This window comes from Gigantopelta aegis, chromosome 3 (genome assembly GCF_016097555.1).
Source record: "Gigantopelta aegis isolate Gae_Host chromosome 3, Gae_host_genome, whole genome shotgun sequence".
In the NCBI taxonomy this organism is placed as follows: domain Eukaryota; kingdom Metazoa; phylum Mollusca; class Gastropoda; order Neomphalida; family Peltospiridae; genus Gigantopelta; species Gigantopelta aegis.
The window spans coordinates 79,321,274-79,347,895 of record NC_054701.1 but is presented as its reverse complement, the minus strand read 5'-3'; the positions used below and the strand labels follow the sequence as shown (position 1 = coordinate 79,347,895).

At 38.1% G+C, this 26,622-nt stretch overlaps 2 protein-coding genes across 5 annotated transcripts in view; one reads left to right on the top strand and one right to left on the bottom strand.

Moving 5' to 3' along the window:
- The window catches only part of LOC121369132 (filamin-A-like), a 144,839-nt gene extending 133,028 nt beyond the window's left edge, over nucleotides 1-11,811 (top strand). For all 3 annotated transcript variants that reach the window (XM_041493999.1, XM_041493998.1, XM_041494001.1), the window contains 8 exons: nucleotides 3,914-4,180; nucleotides 4,721-4,858; nucleotides 5,377-5,507; nucleotides 6,853-6,973; nucleotides 7,429-7,599; nucleotides 8,046-8,261; nucleotides 8,595-8,792; nucleotides 9,607-11,811. In XM_041493999.1, the coding sequence (XP_041349933.1) occupies nucleotides 3,914-4,180; nucleotides 4,721-4,858; nucleotides 5,377-5,507; nucleotides 6,853-6,973; nucleotides 7,429-7,599; nucleotides 8,046-8,261; nucleotides 8,595-8,792; nucleotides 9,607-9,794 (1,430 nt within the window). In that variant the 3' untranslated portion in view covers nucleotides 9,795-11,811. The remainder of the gene's footprint in view (nucleotides 1-3,913; nucleotides 4,181-4,720; nucleotides 4,859-5,376; nucleotides 5,508-6,852; nucleotides 6,974-7,428; nucleotides 7,600-8,045; nucleotides 8,262-8,594; nucleotides 8,793-9,606) is intronic.
- Nucleotides 11,812-15,531: 3,720 nt separating this feature from the next.
- Nucleotides 15,532-26,622, bottom strand: part of LOC121369131 (pseudouridylate synthase 7 homolog) — a 29,312-nt gene continuing 18,221 nt past the window's right edge. For both annotated transcript variants that reach the window (XM_041493996.1, XM_041493997.1), the window contains exons 15-17: nucleotides 26,004-26,073; nucleotides 24,004-24,155; nucleotides 15,532-16,740 (exon numbers count right to left, since the gene is read on the bottom strand). In XM_041493996.1, the coding sequence (XP_041349930.1) occupies nucleotides 16,613-16,740; nucleotides 24,004-24,155; nucleotides 26,004-26,073 (350 nt within the window). In that variant the 3' untranslated portion in view covers nucleotides 15,532-16,612. The remainder of the gene's footprint in view (nucleotides 16,741-24,003; nucleotides 24,156-26,003; nucleotides 26,074-26,622) is intronic.

Sequence of the window (26,622 nt, the reverse complement as noted above, 5' to 3'; positions counted from 1 at the left end):
TTTTTTTTATTTAACAAAATATTGTGCGTAATGCAAGTTCTGTGCTTAGTCTTTGTTATCTGGTCTTTGTTGTACTGAGATTTTTTATTATAAAAATTATTATTTTTGTATTGCTATAATATATTGTGGTAATAAGGTGAGTTTTTTCCTGTTGCAAGATGTATTTTTAAACCAAAATATATATTTTTTTAAATTGCTATAAAATATGTCTACCTGTTGCAAGTTGTATTTTTAGAGAGAAAAAACATTTTGTTATAAGAGATGTTTATCTGTTGCAAGTTGTATTTTTAGAAATGTATTTTTTTGTTGGTCTGTGTTCTTTTTATAGCCAAGTTTATATATGTGCATGCCAGTTAATTCCGAGTGTATGATAATCAGTTACAAGAGCATGTAACGCTGGCAACACACTGGATTCTTGAATTCTTGGAAATAGTCGGTCGGCTTATCTGCAAGAATGTCAGATACTTTCCTTCATTGCTAGAGAGCTCCCATGTTTTTTCTGATTACTATTAGCTAAATTAATGGGGTTTGTTTCAGATTACATGTATATTTAGTTACTGCGTATTAGCTTGAGTTAGTGTCATTTCAATTTGATTTATTTGTTTATTTCTAAAAACAAAATAACTTAAGTTTTTAAGTTGGTTTTTATAGTCGTAATATGTCTCATGCTTGGATCATTTCTTAAACTTTTTATATTTTTATTTTTTTATTTATATGCATTTGGTATCTGCTAGTTCTGATGTCAGAACAGTTTTGTTGCATGTATGTTATTGAAATTTAAAAAAAAGAAGATTAATATAAATTCTTTTGATGAATTATCTGGGTTTTCTTTAAATATATAAATACTCTATATATTGGCAAAATAGATTTAAAAATATAACAGCCAAACCTGTTATTTACAATTTACTCATTGTTCATACTTGTCTTACAATATTTGCAATCAAACCAATAAGTTCATTTTATTAATAGATTTGATAGAATTAATTTTACCCTCCAAATATGAAATATATTTTCAAATTGAAGTGACAGTTATGTTTATGAACTTTTAATTTAGCATGTACATGTACATGTACAGTTCCTTTGTAATTTAAGATAGGACAGATTGTTATGACGTCAGAGTAAACAAGGATTTTATTTTTTGTCTCCTACATTTCCTGGGGGGTTTTCCCAACCATTCTGACATTTATTCAACACCATCTGACGGTTTATTCTACTGTAGTTGAAAGGTTTCTTGTGTTAATAATATAGAGGGGTTAAAATTATTTCCTTTCAACTGCTCTGTTTATGTAGCTACATAAAAACATTTAAAGTGGGTTTTTGTGGAGGGGGGTGTAATGTGTGATAAAGGAAGATCTTTATGTTCTTTATGATTATATTTGAAGATTAAGTCATCAAATGTGTGAAGAAATGTTAAAGAAGTGTCTTTGAAACTTGCTTTCAGTCTATGTAGCTACAAGTATATATATATATATATATATGAATGGCCTTTTTGTTTTCAATAATTAAATGTCGAAAGAAATATTACAGATTTTCCTTTGAAATTTATTTGGTTTCTTTAGCTACATGTATCCATGAATGACTTTTTGTGTTAAGTAATGAGATAAAGGAAGATAATAATCAGATAAAGGAAGATGAGTATTCTGTACACATATGGGTGTAAGTTCGGTCTTTAGAATAAGGATACTAGTATTACTAATTTTATACAAGATGATTACTATTAAATTCTTAATCAAAACAGTAGAAACCACTCATGTCATTTTACAGACAGAAGGGGCGGGATGTGACCCAGTGGTAAAGCGCTCACCTGATGCGTGGTTGGTTTGGGATCGATCCCTGTTGGTGGACCCATTGGGCTATTTCTCGTTCCATCCAGTGCACCATGACTGGTATATCAGAGGCTGTGGGATGGTGCATATAAAAGATCCCTTGTTACTAATGGAAAAATGAAGCGGGTTTCCTCTCTAAGACCATGCGTCAAAATTATCAAATGTTTGACATCCAGTAGCCGATGATTAATAAATCAATGTGCTCTAGTGGTGTCGTTAAACAAAACAAACTTTCACAAACTTACAAAAACTTTTTTTTTTTTAAACTGTTGGAAATGGGACATCAAAAGAATATTCCACGCTTTGAAATATGATTTTTTTTTTTTAGTGTATATTACTTCGTAAGTGCTACCTTTCAGTGGCTATAACTTTTATCTTTGTTTCTTCTCTAAGACTATATGTCAAAATTATCAAATGTTTGACATCCAATAGCCGATGATTAATAAATCAATTTGCTCTTGTGGTGTCGTTAAAAAAAAAAAATCCCAAACTTTTTTTCTTTTTTTTTGAAAACTGTTGGAAATGGGACATCAAAAGAATATTCCACGCTTTGAAATATATATATATATTTTTTTAGTGTATATTACTTTGTAAGTGCTACCTTTCAGTGGCTATAACTTTTATCTTTGTCTTGATCATATTTCATTGCAAGAGTAATATACATTAAGACATACAGCCTCTATTTTTGCTGTAAAAACGTAACATGCAATCGCATGTGATAGCTATATGTACAGTGTTAAGCTTTTTTTTTATATGTAGAAAGGCTTTCAAAGAAAAAAAGAAGAAAAAAAAAAGAGATTTTTAGACAGTTGCTATTCCTAGGAAAATAACATCAAAAGAGTGATGGTGATTGGCTCAACAGAATAAAACACCTTTAATTTTCTAAAGCATATTTTTTTACAAAACATATATAATATGCTTTAAAAATAGAAGTTTATATTTTTTCTAAACAAACTGCAGAATCAGAAGCACAAAAAAAGTAAGAACAAATTTAGAAATGTGGAATTTTTTGTTTTTGAAGTTCGGAAATAATCCGAATATAGCAGGATTTCCTGGAACACTTCTGGGTTTGAATTGCTACAATGGTACAGTTATGTTTTTAAAAAATCCATGAACGTGTTCTTTTCTTACTTTAGTGGAATAATATAACTCAATTTATAAGTAAACATTTAAGATACTCTTGCAATTACTTGCATGACGTAGTTCCGTCAGTGGGTCTATTGGGCTACATCTCGTACCAGCCAGTGCACCACGACTGGTATATTAAAGGTCATGATATGTGCTATCCTGTTTGTGGGATGGTGTATATAATTGTTACTAATATAAAATTGTAGTGGGTTTCCTCTCTAAAACATCCAATAGCCGATGATTAATAAATCATTGTGCTCCAGTGGTGTCATTAAACAAAACAAATACTTTTACATGTAGTTCTGGGTGGGACATAGTTCTGGGGTAAGGTGTACATGATCCGGGATGGACCCATTGGGTTATTTCTCACTCCAGCCAGTGCTCCACAACTGGTGTAACATAAAATGTACATTTACTATCCTGTCTGTGGAATGGTGCATATAAAAAATACCATGGGTTGCAATTATTACAGGCTAGACAGGCTAGACACTTAATTGTTATTGATTAAACAATGTGCTGGGGAGTTAACAAATATTGCTAGCTTTTTTTTTTCTTTTTCTTTTTTAAATCTAAAAACTAGTCCATTTGACCCCTATTCTTTCATATTTATGTTCTTATTCCAGGAATTGGTCCTTCTTACTCCTTTATTTTCCTTATTCCAAGAACCAGTCTGTTTGACCTTTATTTCTTCCTTTATCTTTTCTTATATTGGAACCAGTCCACTTTTATTATTTTTTCCATGTTCCAGAAACCAACCCATTTAACTTTTTTCCCTTTTTTTTCTTCTTTATTCTAAGAACCAGCCCATTTAACCTTTTTTCCTTGTTCCAGGAAACAGTCCATATAACCTTTATTCCTTGTTTCTGTATTCCAGGAACCAGTCCATTTAATCTTTATTCCTTTTTTCCTTATTCTAAGAACCAGTCCATTTAACCTTTATTCCTTTTTCCATATTCCAGGAACCAGTCCATTTGACCTGACTGCCTCGGTAACGAGCCCACAGGGCGTGACGGAACTGTGCGATGTCATGTCTCTGGACGACTGCCACTACAGCATCAAGTTCGTTCCCAAGGAGATGGGCGTGCACACCGTCAGCGTGAAACACAAGGATGCTCACATCCCTGGCAGCCCCTTTGAGTTCACTGTTGGCCCCATCATGGGGGGAGGGTCCCACAAGGTCCGAGCCGCTGGACCAGGTCTGCAGAGAGGAGAAATCAAGCAACCATGTGAGTGTTTATTAGTTCCCTGCCGGTCCAACTGGAGGCGACTATAGGTTTTGTCTCTGTCCTTCTGTCTGTCTGACCATCCATAAATAGTTTTCCAGACCATTTTTTTCTCAAAATATTTGTTTTGTTTGAATATGTTACAGAATACTTCTTTATAAAGCATAGAAAATACATTATTTTTTATTGTAGTAATTAAAGATCATTACAGAACATAACCTCTGTAAACTGGATAAATATACATTATTTTTTATATTGGTAATACAGAAAAATATAGTTTTATATCAGTAATATAGGGAAAAAAAACAATGTGCATTTTAAAAATATATAAAAACTAAATTTTTGGGTCAAGAATATTAATGAAAGTATGAAACCACTGCACATGATCATAACATAGAAAACCTATTTTTTTTAATATAAATAATTATGATGCAGTCTAAAAACATTACGTTTATTCATATGATACAAAATCCTTTTTTTTTTTTGCAGGATATTGATAATTTTAATGAAGTCTATCAATGTGTTTTACTATTTATCATTCAGGTGACTTCAACATCTACACTCGTGAGGCTGGAGCTGGGGGTCTGTCTATAGCAGTGGAGGGGCCGTCTAAGGCTGAAATTGACTTCCAGGATCGCAAAGATGGATCCTGTGGTGTCACATACAAGGTCTCAGAACCAGGTATGTGTGCATTTATAAAAAATAACAATTTTTAAAGATTACTATATAGTTGTGCACTGATGTTGGTGTGAAAAGGTCAATGCTTAATCTAAAAAGAATTGGGTTTTTTACTGAACCTTGATAAAGTTTACATATACTGCTTACCAGTGAAATGATTTTTAGACAGCTTTTATTTTAGTTGTATTTCCACATTGTGATGTAATTTAAAAAAAAGAAAAGAATGTGATTTTTGTGGTGCATATTAAAGTGTTATTCTGAAAAGTATTTTAGAAAATAAAATTTGAAAATAAGTTAACTATGTACATTTATGGGGTTTTTTTCTCTAAATTTAGAAGTTTTGTTAAATGCTTATTTACATTTTTATTTTGTTTAAAGATTTTTATGGGATATCTTTAAAGAGTTATTTGAAAAATAAATGTTAACACCACACCAATGAAAAAATAAATGTACATTTGTGGTTGTTATACTCCAAATTTTGAATGTTTTCGGAACTTTTTCATTTTTTGTTTTATTAAAAGGTGAATACCTGGTGTCTGTGAAGTTCAATGATGAGCACATCCCTGACTCCCCGTTCTCGGTCCCCATCTCACCGAGTATTGGAGATGCCAGAAAGCTGTCCATCGCTTCCTTCCAGGACAGAGGTCTACAAGTAAGTCGAGTTGTCGTGTCCTAAAATTTGTATCATGGACATTGTTTTTGTTAAAATAATCTGTTTTATGTGGACTGTCACATCATAAACTGTGGACATTCTTTTGGTCAGATTAATCAGTTCAACATTTGCATAACTGTACAAACTACCATTCCAGGACAGAGGTTTATAAGTAAATCTCAAGTTGTCACACCTTTGACATTCTTTTGGTTAAAAAAGTCATGCTTTCATAACTGTACAAACTACCATTCCAGGACAGAGGTTTATAAGTAAATCTCAAGTTGTCACACCTTTGACATTCTTTTGGTTAAAAAAGTCATGCTTTCATAACTGTACAAACTACCATTCCAGGACAGAGGTTTATAAGTAAATCTCAAGTTGTCACACCTTTGACATTCTTTTGATTAAAAAAGTCATGCTTTCATAACTGTACAAACTACCATTCCAGGACAGAGGTTTATAAGTAAATCTCAAGTTGTCACACCTTTGACATTCTTTTGATTAAAAAAGTCATGCTTTCATAACTGTACAAACTACCATTCCAGGACAGAGGTTTATAAGTAAATCTCAAGTTGTCACACCTTTGACATTCTTTTGGTTAAAAAAGTCATGCTTTCATAACTGTACAAACTACCATTCCAGGACAGAGGTTTATAAGTAAATCTCAAGTTGTCACACCTTGACATTCTTTTGATTAAAAAAGTCATGCTTTCATAACTGTACAAACTACCATTCCAGGACAGAGGTTTATAAGTAAATCTCAAGTTGTCACACCTTTGACATTCTTTTGATTAAAAAAGTCATGCTTTCATAACTGTACAAACTACCATTCCAGGACAGAGGTTTATAAGTAAATCTCAAGTTGTCACACCTTTGACATTCTTTTGATTAAAAAAGTCATGCTTTCATAACTGTACAAAGTGTAGGGCCTAGCCTTCCAGGACAGAGCTGTATAAGTAAGACAAAATGTCACTTCTATATTATGGTAGGGTGTACATTGCACATTCTTTCTGTTAAACTACTAATCTGTTTTATGGGGTGTCATTTCTTAAAAATGGGTATTGTGTAAATTGTGTGAGTTAAAATACTCAAGATTATCAACATTTCAAGTACAGAGGTTTACAAGTAAATCAAGCTGTGACTTTTAGTTACAGTTGCTCTTACGAATGTTCATCTCGGTGAATGTTTAAAACATAAAAATATTTTAATTAATGTGTTTAATTGTGATTTAAAAAATTATTTTTGAAATAATACAAGATTAATAGTTTTAGCATTAATTAAATAAAAAGCAAAATGTGTACAAAAGCAGACATGTAATTCAACTGACATCTTGTTTCAAATATAGGTGGGAAGACCTGCTGCCTTTTTAGTCAACTTTAACGGAGCTCAGAAAGGAAAGCTTTCAGCCAGTGTGGTGGCGCCATCTGGATCAATAGACGAAGCAATTATACAGGACATAGATGATGGTTAGTAGATCATTGTAGTTCGATTTCAACTGGAATTTAGCTTAATGGTGGTGGTAGTATTAAATACTAGCTAAATTACTGTTAAAAAGATCTTCATTAGTAAAATACTAATTATCTATTACAATGTTGACATGTTCTATAATATATCTACATTCTGCATCTATATCTAGTTTAAAATATCTCCTAATACAATTTGACCTGTATTAAATAACAATCTGTCTTTAAAAAAAATGTTATTCCATTGTATAACTATTTTAAGACATAAAAAAATAATTTCATCCTGAAGTTGGATATGGGTCATAGTAAGTTTAAAAAATGCAAGTATTTAGACTAAGTTAGTGATTTGAATTTAATATTAAAACTTGTTTTAATGTCAGGTTAGATATGTTTTAAAGTTTAATTTAGTTTTGAGAAATTGGCCCCTTGTGTCTAAATGACCTATCAACATTTCACAGGAGAGTATGCTGTAAGGTTTATTCCAAGGGAAAATGGTCCTCACATGGTAAATGTTCTTCTAAACGGATACCACATACCAGACAGTCCATTCAGAGTTCTTGTCGGTAAGGTCGACGCCGACCCTGGAAGAGTTTCTGCCCATGGTGATGGTCTGAAAACAGGAAAAACAGGTAAGTTCTAAGACATTCATACTTTCAACTTTTTTTATATCCCCCCAAATTTTATACTTTTACCTTTTTGCCAGAATTTTATACTTTCACCTTTTTGCAATAAATTCATGCTTTCAGCTTCTTTTCATCAAAAAATCATACTTTAAACTTTTTCCTGTTTTTCCTTCTTTTTTTTTTTCTTTTTTTTTTTGTTTATACCAAAAATGCATTCTTTAAACTTTTTTCCCCAAATGCTGATATAAGTTTAAAAGTAGGAGGCTGTTTGATAAAAATAGGATACTAGATTCACTGAAAGAGAATTGTATAATTATAAGAATAAAAAAAAACCCGACTAGTGGTGAGGGTTGCCAAAAATGGCTGCTTTCTTTCTACGAATGAATGTTGAAAAGGTTCATGATATTTTTAAAATCCAATTAAATTTTTATCTCTGATTTGTGTTTGTGCAGGTCAGGTATCAAAATTCTTTGTGAACACTGTGAATGCTGGAGCTGGTGCTCTGGCTGTGACAGTGGAAGGTCCCTCCAAGGTAAGGTTGGAGTGCAAGGAGTCGAATGAGGGCTACGAGTTCACGTACACACCGACCGCCCCGGGAGACTATCTCGTCACCATCAAGTACGCTGGAGTCCACATTGCCGGCAGTCCATTCAAGGCCAAGGTTGAAGGTAATCAATGGTTTTGTCTAAACATTAAATTGTGATCTTTATGTATTGAGATATACAGAAGAGTGTCCACTGCATCCACACACACACATTCTCTCTCTCTGCCTCAGTCTGTCTCGCTCTCACTGTGTATGTTTCAGTCTGTCCATCTATCGCTGGCATACACACACAGTCTCTCCTTCCTCTCTCTCTGTCTCTCTCTCTCTTTCTCTTGCTCTCTCTCATATGTCAAAATAACCATATGTTAGACATCAAATAGCTCTAACTTACAATGGGCTGAGGTGCCATTTAAAAAAAATCCTTTTCTTCACTGATAATTTTATATTACAATTGCAGGTGATGGACACGCCTCTGGTGTGCAAGAGCATGCATCAGTTGTCGTGGAAACTGTAACCAAGACGAGTATCATGACAAAGTTCAGTGGAATTCAGAGGTTCCAGTCTGATGCCAGTAATGTCACTTGTCAAGGAAACGGTCTAAAGAAAGCGTTCCGTGGAAAACAGTCTACTTTCACTGTTGACACAAATGGAGCTGGTAAGCATTTCAAAACTGATCATCCCTAACTACCTCTCGCAATTGCAGAACGGCTTCATTTCAGATATGTCCAATTTTCCTTTCTCTTAATTTCTAGTTAGTTGTTGCTCATTGTGAATAAGTAAACTTGAAATAATTTGAAATGGGAAGTGCAGGTGAACAGCACAAGAAGTTGAAAGATGGCAGAAGCAGCCAGATTGGGCATGTAGCTCAGTGGTAAAGCGCTCACTTGATGCCTGGTGTGTCTAGGATCAATCCACATCAGTGGGCCAGTGAATCATGACTGGTGTGTCAAAGGCTGTGGTATGTGTTGTTCTGTCTGTGGGATAGTGCATATAAAAGATTCCTTGCTACTAATCAGAAAAATGTGCCAAAATTACCAAACAGCCTATGATTAAAATGCAATGTGCACTAGTGGTGATGTTAAACAAAATAAAATTTTAAGGGAGAAATTAAAGCAGACAAGGAATGGGGAGAATACATTTTCTTGACTTCTTGTTAGGCCATTAAAATATTTTTGATCATGCAAGTATAATTTATTGGACTGGTGTAAAAAAAAAAAGAGTTTACATTTTATGGTGGGTCTGTTACATGCAATCACTAATATTTTTATTTAAAAAAAACAAAACAAAAACTGTTGGTAGTGATGAGATTTTATGTTTATCAGTTAAGATTTGTGTAAATATACACTTGCATACATTTTTTTTTTCAGTTATCATTGAAATAAAGTTAACCTTGAATGATTTATACAAAAAAATTGTTTATCTGGTTTAATTTTAATAATTTATGAAACAATAAATTAAATTATTTCCAGGCAACAACATCCTGTATGTGGGCATGATGGGCCCGAAAGGACCATGCGAGGAGCTGATAGTGAAACACCAAGGCAACAACCAATACACGGTGAACTACATGGTGAAGGAGCGCGGAAACTATATGCTGATTGTGCGCTGGGGCGACGAACACATCCCCGGCAGCCCATTCTGTGTGGAGGTCCAGTAACCAGCACTATCCAAGTTCGACAAACAAAAAACTAAATTTGCTGCTTCGCTCGAACATTGTGTTGGGAAATTTAAATTTGTGGAGGCATTTTATTGCATTGTATACCACATATTTATTGCTGAAATGGCTGAGAAAAGAAGGGAAAGTTTAAAGTGGAAAAAATCTGTTTGAGAAAGAAAGAAAAGTAATGAAAAATCTGTTTGAAAAAGAAAACTTTGTTGACAATATTGAAGAAAAAATTATAATATATTTATAAAAGGTGCTTTTTTTTCTTTCTTTAAATTTTTCATGTTTTCATTCATTAGAATTTTACAAAAATGTTTTTGTTTTTTCGTGTGATTTTTTTTTTTTTTTTAAAAAGACTTTAATATATTGAGCTTAGGACAAAATTTATTATTGCTATTATCATTTTAGGATTTATTTAAAAGTTTATGAATTTTTATGGAAATTTATTTTTTGGGGCATAAAATCAAATGTACAGCCAAGACGTTTTGTACAAAATATTTGACTTTTTAAAAAAGAAAAAGAAAAAAAAACGGAAGAGTGAGAAAATGAATATGCAAATCATACTTTATATAAAGCTTTGTATTTAAACATATATATGCAACTTGAGGAATCTTTTGGACGTAGATCTGTTTATATTCTCTTGTGTTTTGTCTTCATAATAAATTGTTATTGGATTGTTTAAGGAACAGGGTGAATTGTCTTATGGTTTTTTTAGGTGTTTTCTTTGAAATGTTTAAGAAAAAAAAATAATCATGCCCCTTTTATCATCTTCGCTGAAAACCAATCATTGTTTATTATTCTTTCTTATGATTGCTTTATATTTGTCACTTTCATCATACATTGTTATGCATAATTTTTGTAGCGCTAATAGTCGTAGAAAAATTGTGAATACTAGTTGTAATAAATTTCGTTTTAAAAACATCTCAAAGAAATGTTTAAAAAAGGACTAATTTATAAATTTATGATCCAGACAAATACAGCAACACCATGACACAATGAATACTGCCATATTTATGCTGTATGGTGGATTTTCATAAAATTATTTAGTTAGTAAATTAGACTAACACTTTAGAAACACAGGGCCATATCTAGTCTGAAATACGTGGGATGGCAGTACACATAGAATAATGGCCAGTAATGTTAGATCTACTCCAGATACACAAAGAGGTCATTTCTAAACTAAACGGACATTTTTTGTTGTTATAATTTTGATATGCACTCTACCAGTGCATCATAATATACACTGAACAATAAAAGTATTGCAAATACATGTATTAATATAATTTTCTTTAATTTATTTAAAATTTAGTTTGGATCCCTTTAAAGTGTGTTCCATTTGTTATTCAGTGTATTTGAGTGAAACCTGCCTTAAGTTCAGCCAGCGAACGTTTCGCTAATGTTTGCGAACTATTTAACTGGTTCCAAACGTTACCATTTGATTTACCGTGAAGTGCATAAACCAGTCTAGCGGACGTCCTTCTGCTCGGGCTGGCTGAACTCGGTCCAGGAGTTTACAGTCGAAACAAAAGTTGTATAAGTTTTGTTAACAGCTGCTTAATTTATTTCCAAGTGTCTCAGTTGGATTGTATTGTTGCTTTGTGTTTTATTGAAGAAGAAGAAGAAAAATGTTATGTAAAATGTTTATGCCATTTAATGTGATAAATTTTTAAAACAGTACTGTTTGTAAACAATAACTTTTTCAAAGAGTACTGTTCGTAAACAATTCTAGTGTGTTTTCCACCCACTTTTGAATTTATACACACCTCTTGTAGTCCTTTACAAATAGTGCAAGCTTATTAGTGATAGCAATACCTTAATATATATATATATCTATATGTATATATGTTGAGCAATACTAATGAAGTCAACTTCGATAAAATAAGTGCTCAAACAAAAGTGCTTAATGCCAGAAAGTTGCCATCATTGTTACATTTCATGTTTACATTTGCTGCAGCATATAAAAGCATATTGTAGGCTACATTTTTACCAATAAACTATTCTTGTTCATTTATCATCAACATTTGTCTTTTTTTGTGTGTGTAATATTACTTTAGAGTTTTGCAAACAACAAAGTACTGCAAAAACTGATGGATTATTGGGTGTAGGACTTTTTCTACGCAGGGGTGGGACATAGCCAAGTGGTATAGTGATTGCATATTGCAAGGTCGTTTTGGGATCGATCCGTCGGTGGGCCCATTGGGCTATTTGTCTCTCCAGCCAGTGCACCACGACTGGTACTATCATGTCTGTGGGATGGCACATATAAAAGATCTCTTGCTACTAATGGAAACATGTAGTGGGTTTCCTTTTTTTAAACTGTCAAATGTTTGACATCCAGTAGCAGATGATTAATAAATCAATGTGCTCCAAGTGTCATTAAATAAAACTTTTTGTTCTTTTTTTTGTATACAAAAGTATGATTATTTTTGTAAAGAAATATGACAAAGATGTGAGTACCATCAAAACCACTGCTTTAATTAAATATCTGCCATTCATAACCACAATTGTTCAGTCAATAATTGTCAATCTACCAATGATTCATTTGAAAATGTTCCTCGTGGCAGAGTTACTAAATTCACACAAAGCAAAATGGTAATGTGTACTCATTTAAAACTACTGGCCTCGGTGGCGTCGTGGTTAGCCATCGGTCTACAGGCTGGTAGGTACTGGGTTCGGATCCCAGTCGAGGCATGGGTTTTTTAATCCAGATACAGACTCCAAACCCTGAATGAGTGCTCCGCAAGGCTCAATGGGTAGGTGTAAACCACTTGCACCGACCAGTGATCCATAACTGGTTCAACAAAGGCCATGGTTTGTGCTATCCTGCCTGTGGGAAGCGCAAATAAAAGATCCCTTGCTGCTAATCGAAAAGAGTAGCCCATGTAGTGGCAACAGCAGGTTTCCTCTCAATATGTCTGACGCCATATAACCGTAAATTAAATGTGCTGAGTGCGTCGTTAAATAAAACATTTTTCTTTCTTTCTTTCATTTAAAACTGAACAACTTCCCAATTAATTACAACATGGTATGAGTTTACACCTCATCTCGCGACTAAAACAACATGCTCGTGTCTTTTTCTGATTATTTTTTATAAAGAAATAGGACAAAGATGTCAGTACTATCACAATCATTGCTTTAATTAATTATCCGCCATTCATAACCACAATTTGAAAACTTTACCTGTGGCAAATAGTTACTAAATTCACACAAAGCAAAATGGTGATGTGTACTCACTGAAACATGTCATGTGAGTTTACACCTCAGCTCACAGCTAAAACAATGTGCATGTATTTTTCATAATATAACTTGTCAGTTGACATCACAGTATTTTCTATACGCAGTTTTAGCCAGTGTTGACCACTCGCAAATACTTTTTTGACGCATTACATAATATATTTACAGTGTATTGTATTCTGAACAGCATCTTCACAAGCCAAGTGTCCGGAAGGAAATCTTTTATTTAATGACTAGCTCAAGTCATTTTATTTATGGTTATATGGTTAAGGACCACACAGATATTGAGATGGGGAAACCCGCTGTCACCACTTCATGGGCTACTCTTTTCGATTAGCAGCAAAGGATCTTTTATATGCACCATCCCATAGACAGGATTGTACATACCACGGCCTTTGATGTACCAGTCGTGGTGCACTGGCTGGAGCGAGAAATAGCCCAATGGGCCCACCAACGGGGATCGATCCCAAACCGACCGTACATCAAGCAAGCTCTTTATCACTGGGCTACATTCTGCCCCGTTAGCTCAATGGCTGACAAAAATACTTGAATAGCTGAACACAGTTTTGGTTTTACAGCCATTTCTTTTGATTAGGAGCACTGGAATTGGATGCTTTTAACATTCTAGCCATTTTGGCTGTTGGTAGGGTCTGTCTCAGTGGGCTTGTTTGAGGGGAGGGGAGGGGAGGGACGAGGTGGGGTGGGGTGATTGTAAATAGGTGAGAGTGAAGATGAAGTGTTTATGAAAATGGAACACACTTGGGTTTTCTTGTTCGAGTCATTTATAAGTGCATGGTTTTTGATGTGGTACGTGTGCGGAATTTGGAAAAAGAAAAAAAATCTATTCAATGGTGTTTTCATATGAACAATGACCCCAATACAGAGATTGAATAAAGTTTGTTTTATTTAACGACACCTCTCAAGCAGAGAGCAAGAGATTGAATATAAACTTCCTTTAATTACGTAAACCCACACTGGACAAGGCTAAACAGAGAAATGCATTCACAGCAGACGAGTTAAGTGAGCATAATGCTGCAACTTTTCCTCGAAGTAAAAGTCTCATTCATTTCAACTTATTTTCATACTTCTATCCAAATTAAGGTTCAAGCATGCTGTCCTGGGCACATACGGCTATTTGGGCTGTCTGTCCTGGACAGTGGGTTAGTGAGAGAGAAGAGGGTGTAATGGTCTTACATGGTCATTGAGTCGTTAAAACTCGCTCTGGGTGGGAGCTGGAACTGGGCTGCAAATCCTATACCTGCCAGCCTTATGTCCAATGGCTTACCCACGACACCACGGAGTAAAAGAAAGGAATATTAGTCAAAAACCACCTCGGTGCATTTTACACTATTGCAAGTTCATTCAACATGATTGAGAGTGCTAGAGCAAACTTGCTGCCACAATCGACAACACTGACTAAACGTTGGCGTGGGAAGTTTTATTTGCACTTTCCCCATAAACAAGACTTTACAGAATATTTAAAAATAAATTGAACAAAACAATATTGGCATTTCTTTTCTTGTTCAGTATATTTTCCACTTGTCAGGACATAGGGTTTTACGTGCACATTCAGAGCAAGCTGTTGGTAGCGCACACCTTTTCACCTTGATGTACCTGCATGTTCATATACATATAAATTGGGCTTCTGCTCATCAGATAAGTAACTAAAAAGAAACATAACAAAAACTTTTTTTTTTGGTCTTTTAATACTTAAGAATGGAATTGAACATGGTAACCATTATATACATAAGATTTTCATATTCAAAGATTTGCATGGTAAATGAACAGCAATTGCATTTCAATGGTTAAATCAAGGGAACTGGTCAATAACTCCTCACACCCAACTGTGTTCAGAACAGTCACTATTAGACTGGTTCCCCCCATCCTGCCACACTCATTTTTTAATGCTGGATGTGAGAAATGGGCCAAATTAACAAACACTCAAACTGTACGTCGCCGACAGCAACCAACCATAGGTTTACATGTGTTTAGAAACTCAAAAGTCATTCATACTGAATTCCTTGCTTCTAATGGCAAAATATAGCAGGTTTCTTCTCTGAGGCTATAGGTCAAAATTACCAAATATTTGACATCCAGTTGACGATAATTAATAAATCAACATGCTCTAGTGGTGTCGTTAAACAAAACAAACTTTCATTCATACTGAATTTTTATCCCTTTCACCAATATTGTAATACATCTTTAACTCTTTAGTCAGTACCATTAAAAAAAAAAAAAAAGCTAAAAAATTAGATATTGTAGAAGAGTAATGTTTAAAGTACAAAACTTGATTTAACCAGCCAACAGCCAAGACATGTATATTCAGGAAGCAAAGTACTGCTGTCATTTCCTAGAATAGTTTTGTTAAAAGTTTGTTTTGTTTAACGACACCACTAGAGCTCATTGATTTATTAATCATTGGTTATTCTTTATGTCAAACATTTGGTAATTTTAAGTCTTAGAGAGAAAACCCACTACATTTTTTCATTTGTAGCAAGGGATCTTTTATATGCACCATCTCTCAGACAGGATAGCACATACCACAGCCTTTGATATAGCAGTCGTGGTGCACTGACTGGAATGAAAAATAGCCCAATGGGCCTACTGACGGGGATCGATCGCACCCCCAGACTGGTTTTGGTGTTTAATGTTAAATGAATGTGATAGGATAGATTACAATAGAAACCAGTCAACTGAGTATTCACCCTCCTGACCACTTCACTGCTCTGGAGCAACACACAGGAAATTTGCATCTGCCACATAGGCTACTCTTTTCAATAAGCACCAAGGAGTCTTTGTACATTCACTTCCCAGACACAGGACAGCACATTCCAGGAACACATAGCAATGGAAGTCTGATGAGTGATATTCTTTCAGTAACATTATATGTAACTGGTTTCTTCTCAAGTAGTAGGCTGTTTGAAACCTTTGCAGTTTTTTAAAACCTTTTCTTGGTTTCACAAAGTGGAGGTATATCACTGTGGATTGAAGAATCATCTGCAAACCAACAATGTTCACACACTTTGTTTTATATTTTATAAACTTCCACGACTTCCCATGACTTTTAAAAGACGGTTTCCATGATCTTTTTAAAAAAAGGCTTTTTAAGACTTTTTTTCTTTGATCATCAATATAATATTATGCTTTTTTTTCAGTGTGTATGTGTGTGTGTGCATGTGCTATTTTAAAATGGGGTAATATTCTTTTTAGCCCATTTTTATTCTTCATAACCTAATTAAAAATTGCAAGTTTGTGTGTGTGTGTGTGTGTGTGTGTATGAGAATGTTATTTTAAAATAGGGTAGTATTCTTTTTAACCAATTTTTATATTTCATAACCTAATTCAAAATATCATGTTTTTTTGTGTATGTATGTGTGTGTGTGTGTGTTATTTTAAAATGGGGTAATATTCTCCATAACGCAATTAAAAATTCTATGACTTTCCACAACCCAACTTGTTAGTCCATCACTTTCCATGACCTCACTGAAAATATATGACTCTCAAAGACTGGAAAATTACATCCATGATTTTCCAAGATTTCCAACACCTTCCATATGTGCCCGGACCAAGCGAAATGTTCAGGTAACATTTATTGACGTTTGAAATGAGGCTGAAGTGCTCGTCTTCAGGACTTCACGTAACGCCATGGTTGCATATGAAGCTGGTGGTAACGTCAACTCCATCACCAGAGCTCTAAACTTGCCGTCTGCAACAATAAACAAAACAAAACACAGTGAAACCTGTCTAAACTGGACCCTGAAGAAACAGAATCTTTTTATTATTGTTATTATTTTTTTTTTATTTTTTTTTACAATCTTGTGAAAACTGGCCAAGTTTTATGGTCTCAAATATTCTAAATTTTAAAATGCTACCTATGGATCTTGTCTAAATAAGATAAGTATTAGGTCCCCGGCATAAAACGGTTTTGATATAGATAGGTTTCCCTATATATATATATATATATATATATATATATATATATTGGCGAAAACTTGAGTGTTTTCTCTTTTATAGATACATTACCTGTCCTCAAACAAGTGCACCTCCCCCCCACGCAAGTGGTCTGGTCCGAACATCCCAACAGCCAATGGGATGGCCTAAATTCTTCTACTGCATACTGCTCTCTAGTTCCGGTCACATGACTGTAACTTCCTTCTTTTTCCCTGAGCGCATCGCACGGAGAACAGGAAGCAGGGAGGCCCGGGCGGGATGAATCTTGAGGACAGGTAATGTATCTATAAAAGAGAAAACACTCAAGTTTTCTCCATTTCTATAGACATTACCTGTCCTCAAACAAGTGCAGCATTCAACAGATGGTGGTGGGTGCCGAGATCCGTAGATGCTTGTGATAACTCCCCAACCGGAATGAGGCTGACTAGTGGAAGAATAAGGCCAACCTTGGTAAGCCCTCCTCCTAGGGATGCCCGTCACAGACCAATGCAGGTGATGTTAGTAACAACAACCAGAATGGTGGCATCCGTCAGCAGTGGCAGGTACAGCTCCTAGAACACATGGACCAGGAGGCGGAAGCCACATCTCATGCTGGTTCTGACAGGGTGGGAAGACGTAGCCACCAGGGATGCAGGTGTTAGGTAACCCTCACGTATTGAAGTGTATTAGTTTTTCAATAACAAGCGACAACCTAATGAGGTGCATCCGTCAGAACATTGAACAGAACAAGCCCCCCGAGTGTTTTCTGTCTAGTACACCAAAGAACTGTTAGTTCAATAACGACAACAAATAACCACATGCAGTACAGGGTAAAGGTTATCGAGACAAAAGTTCCGGCACCAGTGCGTGAACTGTGCAAAAGAACAAAAGTCTAAGCAATCCTCACCTGTCGATTCGGTGGACATCTCAGTATGCAGCCCAGAATCGGATAGACATCAACGGCGACGAGGACGGCTTGTATTCAACAGAGTGTGCAGCAACAACCGGACCCAGATGATGGAACCCCTCAACGTCTTCTGTGGAGACATCCCTCAGATAATAGTTGGCGAAGATGGAGTCCGTAGCCCAGAAACAGCCAGTGATGATGTGCTGAATGGATGTGTTGCAGTGCAGGGACATCGTGGCGGCCAAGGCACGGAGTTCATGCGGATTGGAAGCAGACGGAGCAGGTAAACCCTCCTTCTGATAGGCGGTCAGGATAGAAGACCGGATCCAGGTGGCCACCGTGTTCTTGGTAATATCCCTCAACCGACTCTGGTTACAGGAGAGGAAAAGTCTTTTGCGATGTTGTCGAAAAGATCTGGTCCTCTCGATGTACTGGTGCAGGGCTCTAACAGGGCACAACGCCAAGTCCTCAACGTCCGCCGGACCAACGATAGAGGAGAGGGCCTGCACAACATATGAGCGAGGCACTTGGTCTGGTAACTGATTCTTTGCAACAAAGTTCATGAGTAACCCCAAGTTGACTGCACGCCGATCTCGGTGAAAACGTACCAAGTCTACATCAAGAGCATGGAGTTCTGAGACACGGGCAGCCGTGGCGAAACCGAGTAAAAACACCGTCTTCCGCGTCAAATCTTGCAGGGAAGAGGACTCGATCGGCTCATAAGGTGCGGTCGATAACACTCGTAACACCAGATTCAGGTCCCATCTTGGTGGCCGAAACCGGTGTACTTGATCTTCAAGGCGAAACCCTTTGATCATCTTATGGATCTCAGGAATACCCGATAACTTCGTTCCAGTAGTGACATCACGAACAGTAGCGATGACTGAAACGTACCCAGTGATGGTAGACCCCTTCAATCGTAAAGTGGTCCGCAGATACAGCAAAAAATCAGCAAGACGAGGTATCTGGATCGTCTGAGGTTTGAGTTTTTGCCGGACACACCATCGGTGAAAGCAGAGCCATCTGACGTTGTAAGCCGCAGTAGTAGATGATCTGTGCGCTTTCAAAATGGCCGCCGTAGACTGTGAAGAAAAACCTTTCTTCCTCAAACTCTTGGAGATAAAGTCCACGCGTGCAGTTGGAACAACTGCGGGCGTGGATGGTATAGTCTTGACGTGGGATGCAGCAACAGATGATCCCAGTCTGGCAGCGGTAAAGGATGTGGATCGGCAAGACGTATTAGATCTGGATACCACATCCTGGATGGCCACATCGGAGCAATGAGTAACAGGCGACAATGGTACAGCTGAAACCTCTGCAGCACCCTTGGAAGGAGGATTGGTGGAGGAAAAGCGTACGCGTCCATCTGTTCCCAGCTGATGGCCAATGCGTCGAGATCCAGAGCTTCGGGATCCGGCACCGGAGACACATAAACCCTCAGCTGATGGTTGAATCGTGTGGCGAAAAGATCGATGTTTGGTGTCCAAAGTCTGTCGCACACCCATCGAAACGCTTCCGGATGGAGCATCCACTCCGTCGGCTGTGGAGACGACGGCCGGGACAATGTGTCGGCTAGTACATTGGAAACCCCTGGAATATGACGAGCCTGAAGTTGCAATGGAATTTCGTCGACCAGCTTGTAGAGACGATAAGTCAACTGCAGCAGACTGCTGGAGTGAGTTCCGCCCTGACGATTGATGTAAGCCGCCGTGGTAGTACTGTCTGTGGCCACCATGAGAGAGGCTTCCGTCAACATCTGTCGCCAATGAAGGATAGCGTAGTAGACGGCCAACAACTCTAGCAGGTTGATGTGGAGTCCGAGTTCGCCGGGAGACCACAGCCCTGAAGTAGTCTGGTTGCTTAGATGGGCTCCCCAACCTTCCAGTGACGCGTCGACGAACAGGTGATGAGTGGCTATGAAGGCCCGCATAGAGACACCTGCTAAGACGTTCGATCGGAGCTGCCACCATTGCAGGCTGGAGCGTAGATCGTCCGGAAGTGAGATGATCAAGTCCGGATTGCTGAAACGAACAAACGGGTTGAGAAACATCTGCAATCGCCGCAACTGGAGACGACCTCTGAGTGTCAAATCCTGGGCGGAAGTGAGGAGACCCAGGAGACTCTGCCAACCGTGGAAGGTCATTGGAGCGGTGAGGGCTATGGCAATCATGGTCTGGATCTTCTCCCAATGGTCTAAAGGAACTTGAACGAGGCCCAGGTTGGGTCGAAGCCAAGCGCCTATGAACTGTAGAGACTGCGTGGGAGCCAGTCGAGATTTCTCGATGTTGATAATCCAACCCAGCTGCTTGAGAAAGTCCATGATGAAGGCAACATGTGCAATCAGCCCTGTCTTGCTGTGACACCTCATCAGGCAATCGTCGAGGTATGGGTAAAAGGATATACCTCTGCGATGCAGGAAGCGTGACATCGGAGTCGTGATTCTGGTGAACAGCCATGGCGCTATGGATATCCCAAAGGGCAGGACTGTCCATTCGTAATGCCGACCCTGTAGCACAAACCGCAGGTAGTGATGGAAATCGGCATGCATCGGAACGTGCAGGTAGGCGTCCTTGAGATCTAGCGAGGCAAGCCAATCCCCCGGTCTGATCACGGCTATGACATCTCGCAACGTTAACATCTTGAAGGTCGGAGGAGGAGACAGGTAGTGGTCGTTGAAGACCGCCAAGTTGTGAATCATTCGCAGCTCCGGAGAATCTTTCTTTGGTACGAGAAAGATGTCCGAGTAAAAGCCGGGTGTTAAGTGTGCTTCCGAAATGCTGCGAATGGCTCCCTTCTCCACCAGCTTGTTGACGGACTCCTGTAAAACCTTGACTTGCGCGACGGAATGCCGCGGTTCTCGAGGTGAAGTGGTCAATGGAGGGATGGCAGACAATTGCAGACGATACCCTGTCTTCAAGATCGACGAGACAAACAGATCTTGGCAAAGTGTCTGCCAGTTTCGCCAATAACGGTGAAGTCGACTTCCGACCATGGATCTTCCGACCGGTGTGGTACACACCGGAAGCGTCAAAACCGAATCGTTGTTCTGGTTCAAAATCAGGGGCGGGCGTAGGTTGAAGCAATCTGAGCAGTCCACGATCTGTTGGCTGGCGTCAACGTCGACCAGGCTTCCCCTGGGTCCGAGCTGGCGGTCCGGATGGTCGTCTGACCGGAAACCGTCGAGAAGGTTGACCTCGAAAAGAACCTTTCCAGCGCATAGATGGTGGTTGTGGTGTGAATGTAGACTTTTGCTTCGTGGATTCCAACGTCGAAATAAGTTGCAACGCTTTGACAGTTGCTGTCGACTGTTGGTCCTTATCATTGGCCTTCACCACCTCAGAAACTTTGCCTGCAAACAGCTTCGTTGCGGACCACGGTTGAGCTAACAGCTCCTTCTTATGCTGGAAATCCAAAGTGGATCTTTTCAGATAAGCCTGGCGACGGTATTGCATCAACATCGAGGACATCGAAGTCACCGAAGACGTCAGGAAAGCTAGCATCTGCGCCGATTGCTGAAACAGCGCGTAGCACTGTGCATCTTTTGCCTGGGTGGCCATCGCAGAAAGGAAAACGTCCAAGTAAGATAACACAAACAAGCAACGTCTCTGGGCAGTATCCATGGCTTGTACTTGTTTGTCCGTCAAATCCACGGTTGACGACTTCCCAAGACGGTGAACATCTTCATCCAAAGACGGAGCTCCATCTGTAAAGGGCATGTCAAACACCGGATACATACGGTGACCCCAAGACGGGAAGGCGACGAAAGCCGATGTGTCTTTAAAAGTGCGGTCTAAATCTGTCGCCACCTCAGATACGAGTGTACCGGCTGCCAAGGAACGGATCACCACATCTTCCGGAGGGACATCAGTCGCTATCATCAGTGTCGGTCCCTTCTTGGACGGCGTTGGTGGATGTGGCAAGGACGGCAACATGTCATAGACGGCCGCCAAGCAATCCCTCATATTCATATGGTCAGGAGAGTCAGGCTCATCAATGATGGAAACCGCTGTAGGCGCTGCATCTCCAAAGTCTCGAAGCACTCGAGCACAGGCTAATCGATCCGCCGAAACAGAAGTCACTGGTGAACCGGACCGTGGACGGTCCCGTCGAGAACCCTCTGAAGCCTCAATAGAAGGTCTGCACTGCCGATCCACGGAACCCGTAGGAAGCCGTGCAGGTGGTGAGGAACAGCTACGGTCCCGGCTCCGCTCCGCTGCGCCGAAGATGACTTCCCCGCTCAAGATCGGTGATCCTTGGAGGCCATGGAATGTCTAACTGATTGAGTCGGCTTGTCAGAGGGCTGCGTAGGAACCGCAGGCCTGTCATCTGAAGTCTTGCGTCCTGGAGCCGCACCCCCCGAAGAGGGGACTTGAACCAGACCTGACCCCAAACCCGCCGGTTCTGGTAAGGCCGCCATCGACGCCATGGTCTCTTTCAGCATAGTGGGTAGTATCGAACGTAATACATCTGCTACGGAGTCCGCAATTGAAGGCGAAGATTCCACTTTCTTGGCTCTCGCCGACACTACCTTCAAGTAAGCCGCGAACTCGACAGTAGACAGGCCCGAACACAGGTCGGATCTCGAAGAGAGGCTACAAGGAACACAGCAACCCGGACATAAATCATGAGGGTCGCCGCCTGCAGTGAACTTTTTACAGCGTAAACACGCTCGTACCTGTCGCTGAACATTAACATCCGACATGATAATAAGTTTTCAATCTGTGAAAGAGAAAGAAAAAGAATCCATGACACAAACACAAAGCCGGTCAACAAAGACGTACACGACAACCGGCAATATAACAACATTTCATGTAATTAACACTTGGCATGTCAAGCGAAACACGCGAAAAACATACGAAAGCTAACGAATTAAGGTGAAAAACATTCCACCCAACACAAGCCAGTCAATACAGACGCCATTTTGCAAATGGCGTCCGACACGACAATCGGCAATATAACAACATTTCATGTAATTAAACGCTTGGAAGTCAAGCGAAATACGCGAAAGAAACATACGAAAGCTAACGAAATTTAAGGTGAAAAACATTCCACCCAACACGAATACAAAACCAAAGGTCTTATAAAAAAAGTTGACTCCAAACAGAGCCAAGCAAAAGGACGTGCAGACCCTTTAGCGAAGAGAAAAAGAAGGAAGTTACAGTCATGTGACCGGAACTAGAGAGCAGTATGCAGTAGAAGAATTTAGGCCATCCCATTGGTTGTTGGGATGTTCGGACCAGACCACTTGCGTGGGGGGGGAGGTGCACTTGTTTGAGGACAGGTAATGTCTATAGAAAATATAAAATATTAAAAAGACAGTCTGAAAAGTTGCATCATGACCAAAAATTGTAAATAACAATTCTGTCCCACAGAAAATGCCTTTTTTCATACTGTAATATGTACTACAAGTTATTTATTTCTGAAATGATTGATTTGTAAATTTCACACAAAAACAGTAATTTTGTGTTATTTCCAAAACACATTTACTTTTTTTCTTACGTCAAACCAAACTGAAAGTATTTAAAAAAATTTTTTTTACAGAATGATGGGATGGACTATAGATGGTTTTCTCGTTTCATAAATACTTAACCTGATCTCTCACTAAAAAGAAGGAATTTACTGTTACATGACCAGAACATGAAGCAAAGGACTCATTGGAAGAATTATGGCATTTCATTGGCTGCTGGGATGTTTGGACCAGTCTATTGAAATATGGGGGGAAGTGTCATTAGTGAGAGGTTGGGTTAAGTTCAAAAGAAAATTAATTTTTCTCATTAAATGTAAAGATTATTCCTTGAAATTACATTCACACAAAAAATCCAAATGAATGATATTCATTTACTTTTATTTATAAATTTATATTATTGCAAAATACAATCAGGGAGACTGGGGCCTAATTCACAAAGGTCTCTTAAGGCTCTGTGAGACAACAAAGCATCCTCTTTCCAAGTCTTTTTACATTGTACTGCGAGATCGCAAAGTTGCGAGAGTTTAGTGAATTAGGCCCCTGTTCGTTACAGTTTGAATTTGAATTGCATCTCCATTTTGACATAAAAATGGCTGCTATTTTAATTAATACGCGATGACCATTTTTTAAGAAGTTTGTAGAAATATGATAAAATGTATGCAGACCTTGAACCGAGACTGGTTCGGGCTGTTTCTCCATCACGTCCTTGTCACTGAGAACTAACGGGACCAGGTAGTCGTCATAGCGATACATCTTCCAGGTGAAGTTGGATGGAGTGATGATCATGTGTCGGTAAGTACCGGGTAACGAGTAGTCTCTGAAAACAACAAACCATCGATTAACATTACTTCTTGTGTTTTAGCCTTTACTTAGTAACTAGTACTAGAAATATGTCTTTATTTAGTCAGTACTACAAGAAGTAGGTCTTTATTTAATAACTACAGTAGGTCTTTGTGTAGTAGGAAAGAAAGAAATGTTTTATTTAACGACGCACTCAACACATTTTATTTACGGTTATATGGTGTCGGACATATGGTTAAGGACCACACAGATTTTGAGAGGAAACCCGCTGTCGCCACTACATGGGCTACTCTTCCGATTAGCAGCAAGGGATCTTTTATTTGCGCTTCCCACAGGCAGGATAGCACAAACCATGGCCTTTGTTGAACCAGTTATGGATCACTGGTCGGTGCAAGTGGTTTACACCTACCCATTGAGCCTTGCGGAGCACTCACTCAGGGTTTGGAGTTGGTATCTGGATTAAAAATCCCATGCCTCGACTGGGATCCGAACCCAGTACCTACCAGCCTGTAGACCGATGGCCTAACCACGACGCCACCGAGGCCGGTTTGTGTAGTAGGAGACTTTTATTTATTACTTGGGTCAGGACGTCGCCTTGTGGTAAAGCGCTTGCATGATTGGGCTATTTCTCGCTCCAGCCAGTGCACCACGACTATTATATCAAAGGCTGTGGCATGTGCTATCCTGTCTGTGGGATGGTGCATATAAAAAATCCCTTGCTACTAATGGAAACCTGTAGTAGGTTTCCTTTCTAAGACAACTGAAAAAATTACCAAATGTTTGAAATTCAATGTGTCATTAAACGAAACAAACTAACTTTTAACTTTTATTTAGTTATTACTACAAGTAGTACACGCTGATTGATTTAGTTATTACTACAAGTAGTGCACGCTGATTGATTGATTTATTACTACAAGTAGTGCACGCTGATTGATTGAGTTATTACTACAAGTAGTGCACGCTGATTGATTGAGTTATTACTACAAGTTGTGCACGCTGATTGATTTAGTTATTACTACAAGTAGTGCACGCTGATTGATTGAGTTATTACTACAAGTAGTGCACGCTGATTGATTGAGTTATTACTACAAGTAGTGCACGCTGATTGATTTAGTTATTACTACAAGTAGTGCACGCTGATTGATTGAGTTATTACTACAAGTAGTGCACGCTGATTGATTGAGTTATTACTACAAGTAGTGCACGCTGATTGATTGAGTTATTACTACAAGTAGTGCACGCTGATTGATTGAGTTATTACTACAAGTAGTGCACGCTGATTGATTGAGTTATTACTACAAGTAGTGCACGCTGATTGATTTAGTTATTACTACAAGTAGTGCACGCTGATTGATTTAGTTATTACTACAAGTAGTGCACGCTGATTGATTGAGTTATTACTACAAGTAGTGCACGCTGATTGATTTAGTTATTACTACAAGTAGTACACACTGATTGATTTAATACTCCTATTACAAGCTGGGCGTAGTGATGAATACAGAGAGAATGAATGAATGAATGAATGAATGAATGAATGAATGTATGAATGTATGCTTAACAACACCCCAGCACAAACTAGAGATCGGCTATTAGATGTCAAACAAAGGTAAGTACATCAATATGATTAAGAAAGAATATAATCTGAAAATAAAATTTTAGCAGTTAGTTTGGGTTTTCACCAGTATAATATTTACAAAAATTAAGAACAAATATAGATACATTAAATTAATAAATTAATTTGTTTAAATTTGGCTAATTTTCACAAGTCAGTCAGATCTAGCACAGTTAAAAACAATTCTGGCATAAAAGGTTTGTTATTAACGCGGAGTGTAAGTACTAGTTACAAAGTGCTACATATACTTACTTGTGACTCTTTTTCATGTTGTTAATATCCAGATTATCCAGCTCCATGATTTCTTTGTACCAATCTGCCACTGAAAGAGGTTAAAAAATGAAGTTAACAATTAAAAAAACCTTTCATAAGAGCAGGGAATCTAATCAGTGTATAAGCATAATCAAGTGAAAGGACGGTGCTAAAGGAAATGTCTAGTTACACTAGTTTCTAGCCAGTTACTTGTGCTGAAACAAACATCACCTGAGAGAAGGAGCAACATCATGGTACATCATACATAGTAAATAATAATTATATTAAAATGGTTAGACTCATTGCACTAGGAAATATTTTCCTCAATTATGGTGCTCGCTAAAGTTCATTTAAAGGATGGATTTGCATGTTAGAAAAACCACAAACTCGATTTGCATGTTAGAAAAAACTAAAAAATCCCTCATCCTGCTAATGGAAGAATGAATGTTTGGAGACATCTTAGTGCTAAAAAACCACATTGGTTATTAGGTGTCAAATAAATGTAAATGATTAAAAAAAAAAAGTCATATTCGTGAAAAACACACTGAAACGTATCATGATTTCTTTGTAACCAATCTGCCACTGATCAAAAAATGCCCATAAGAAAATCTCAATATAA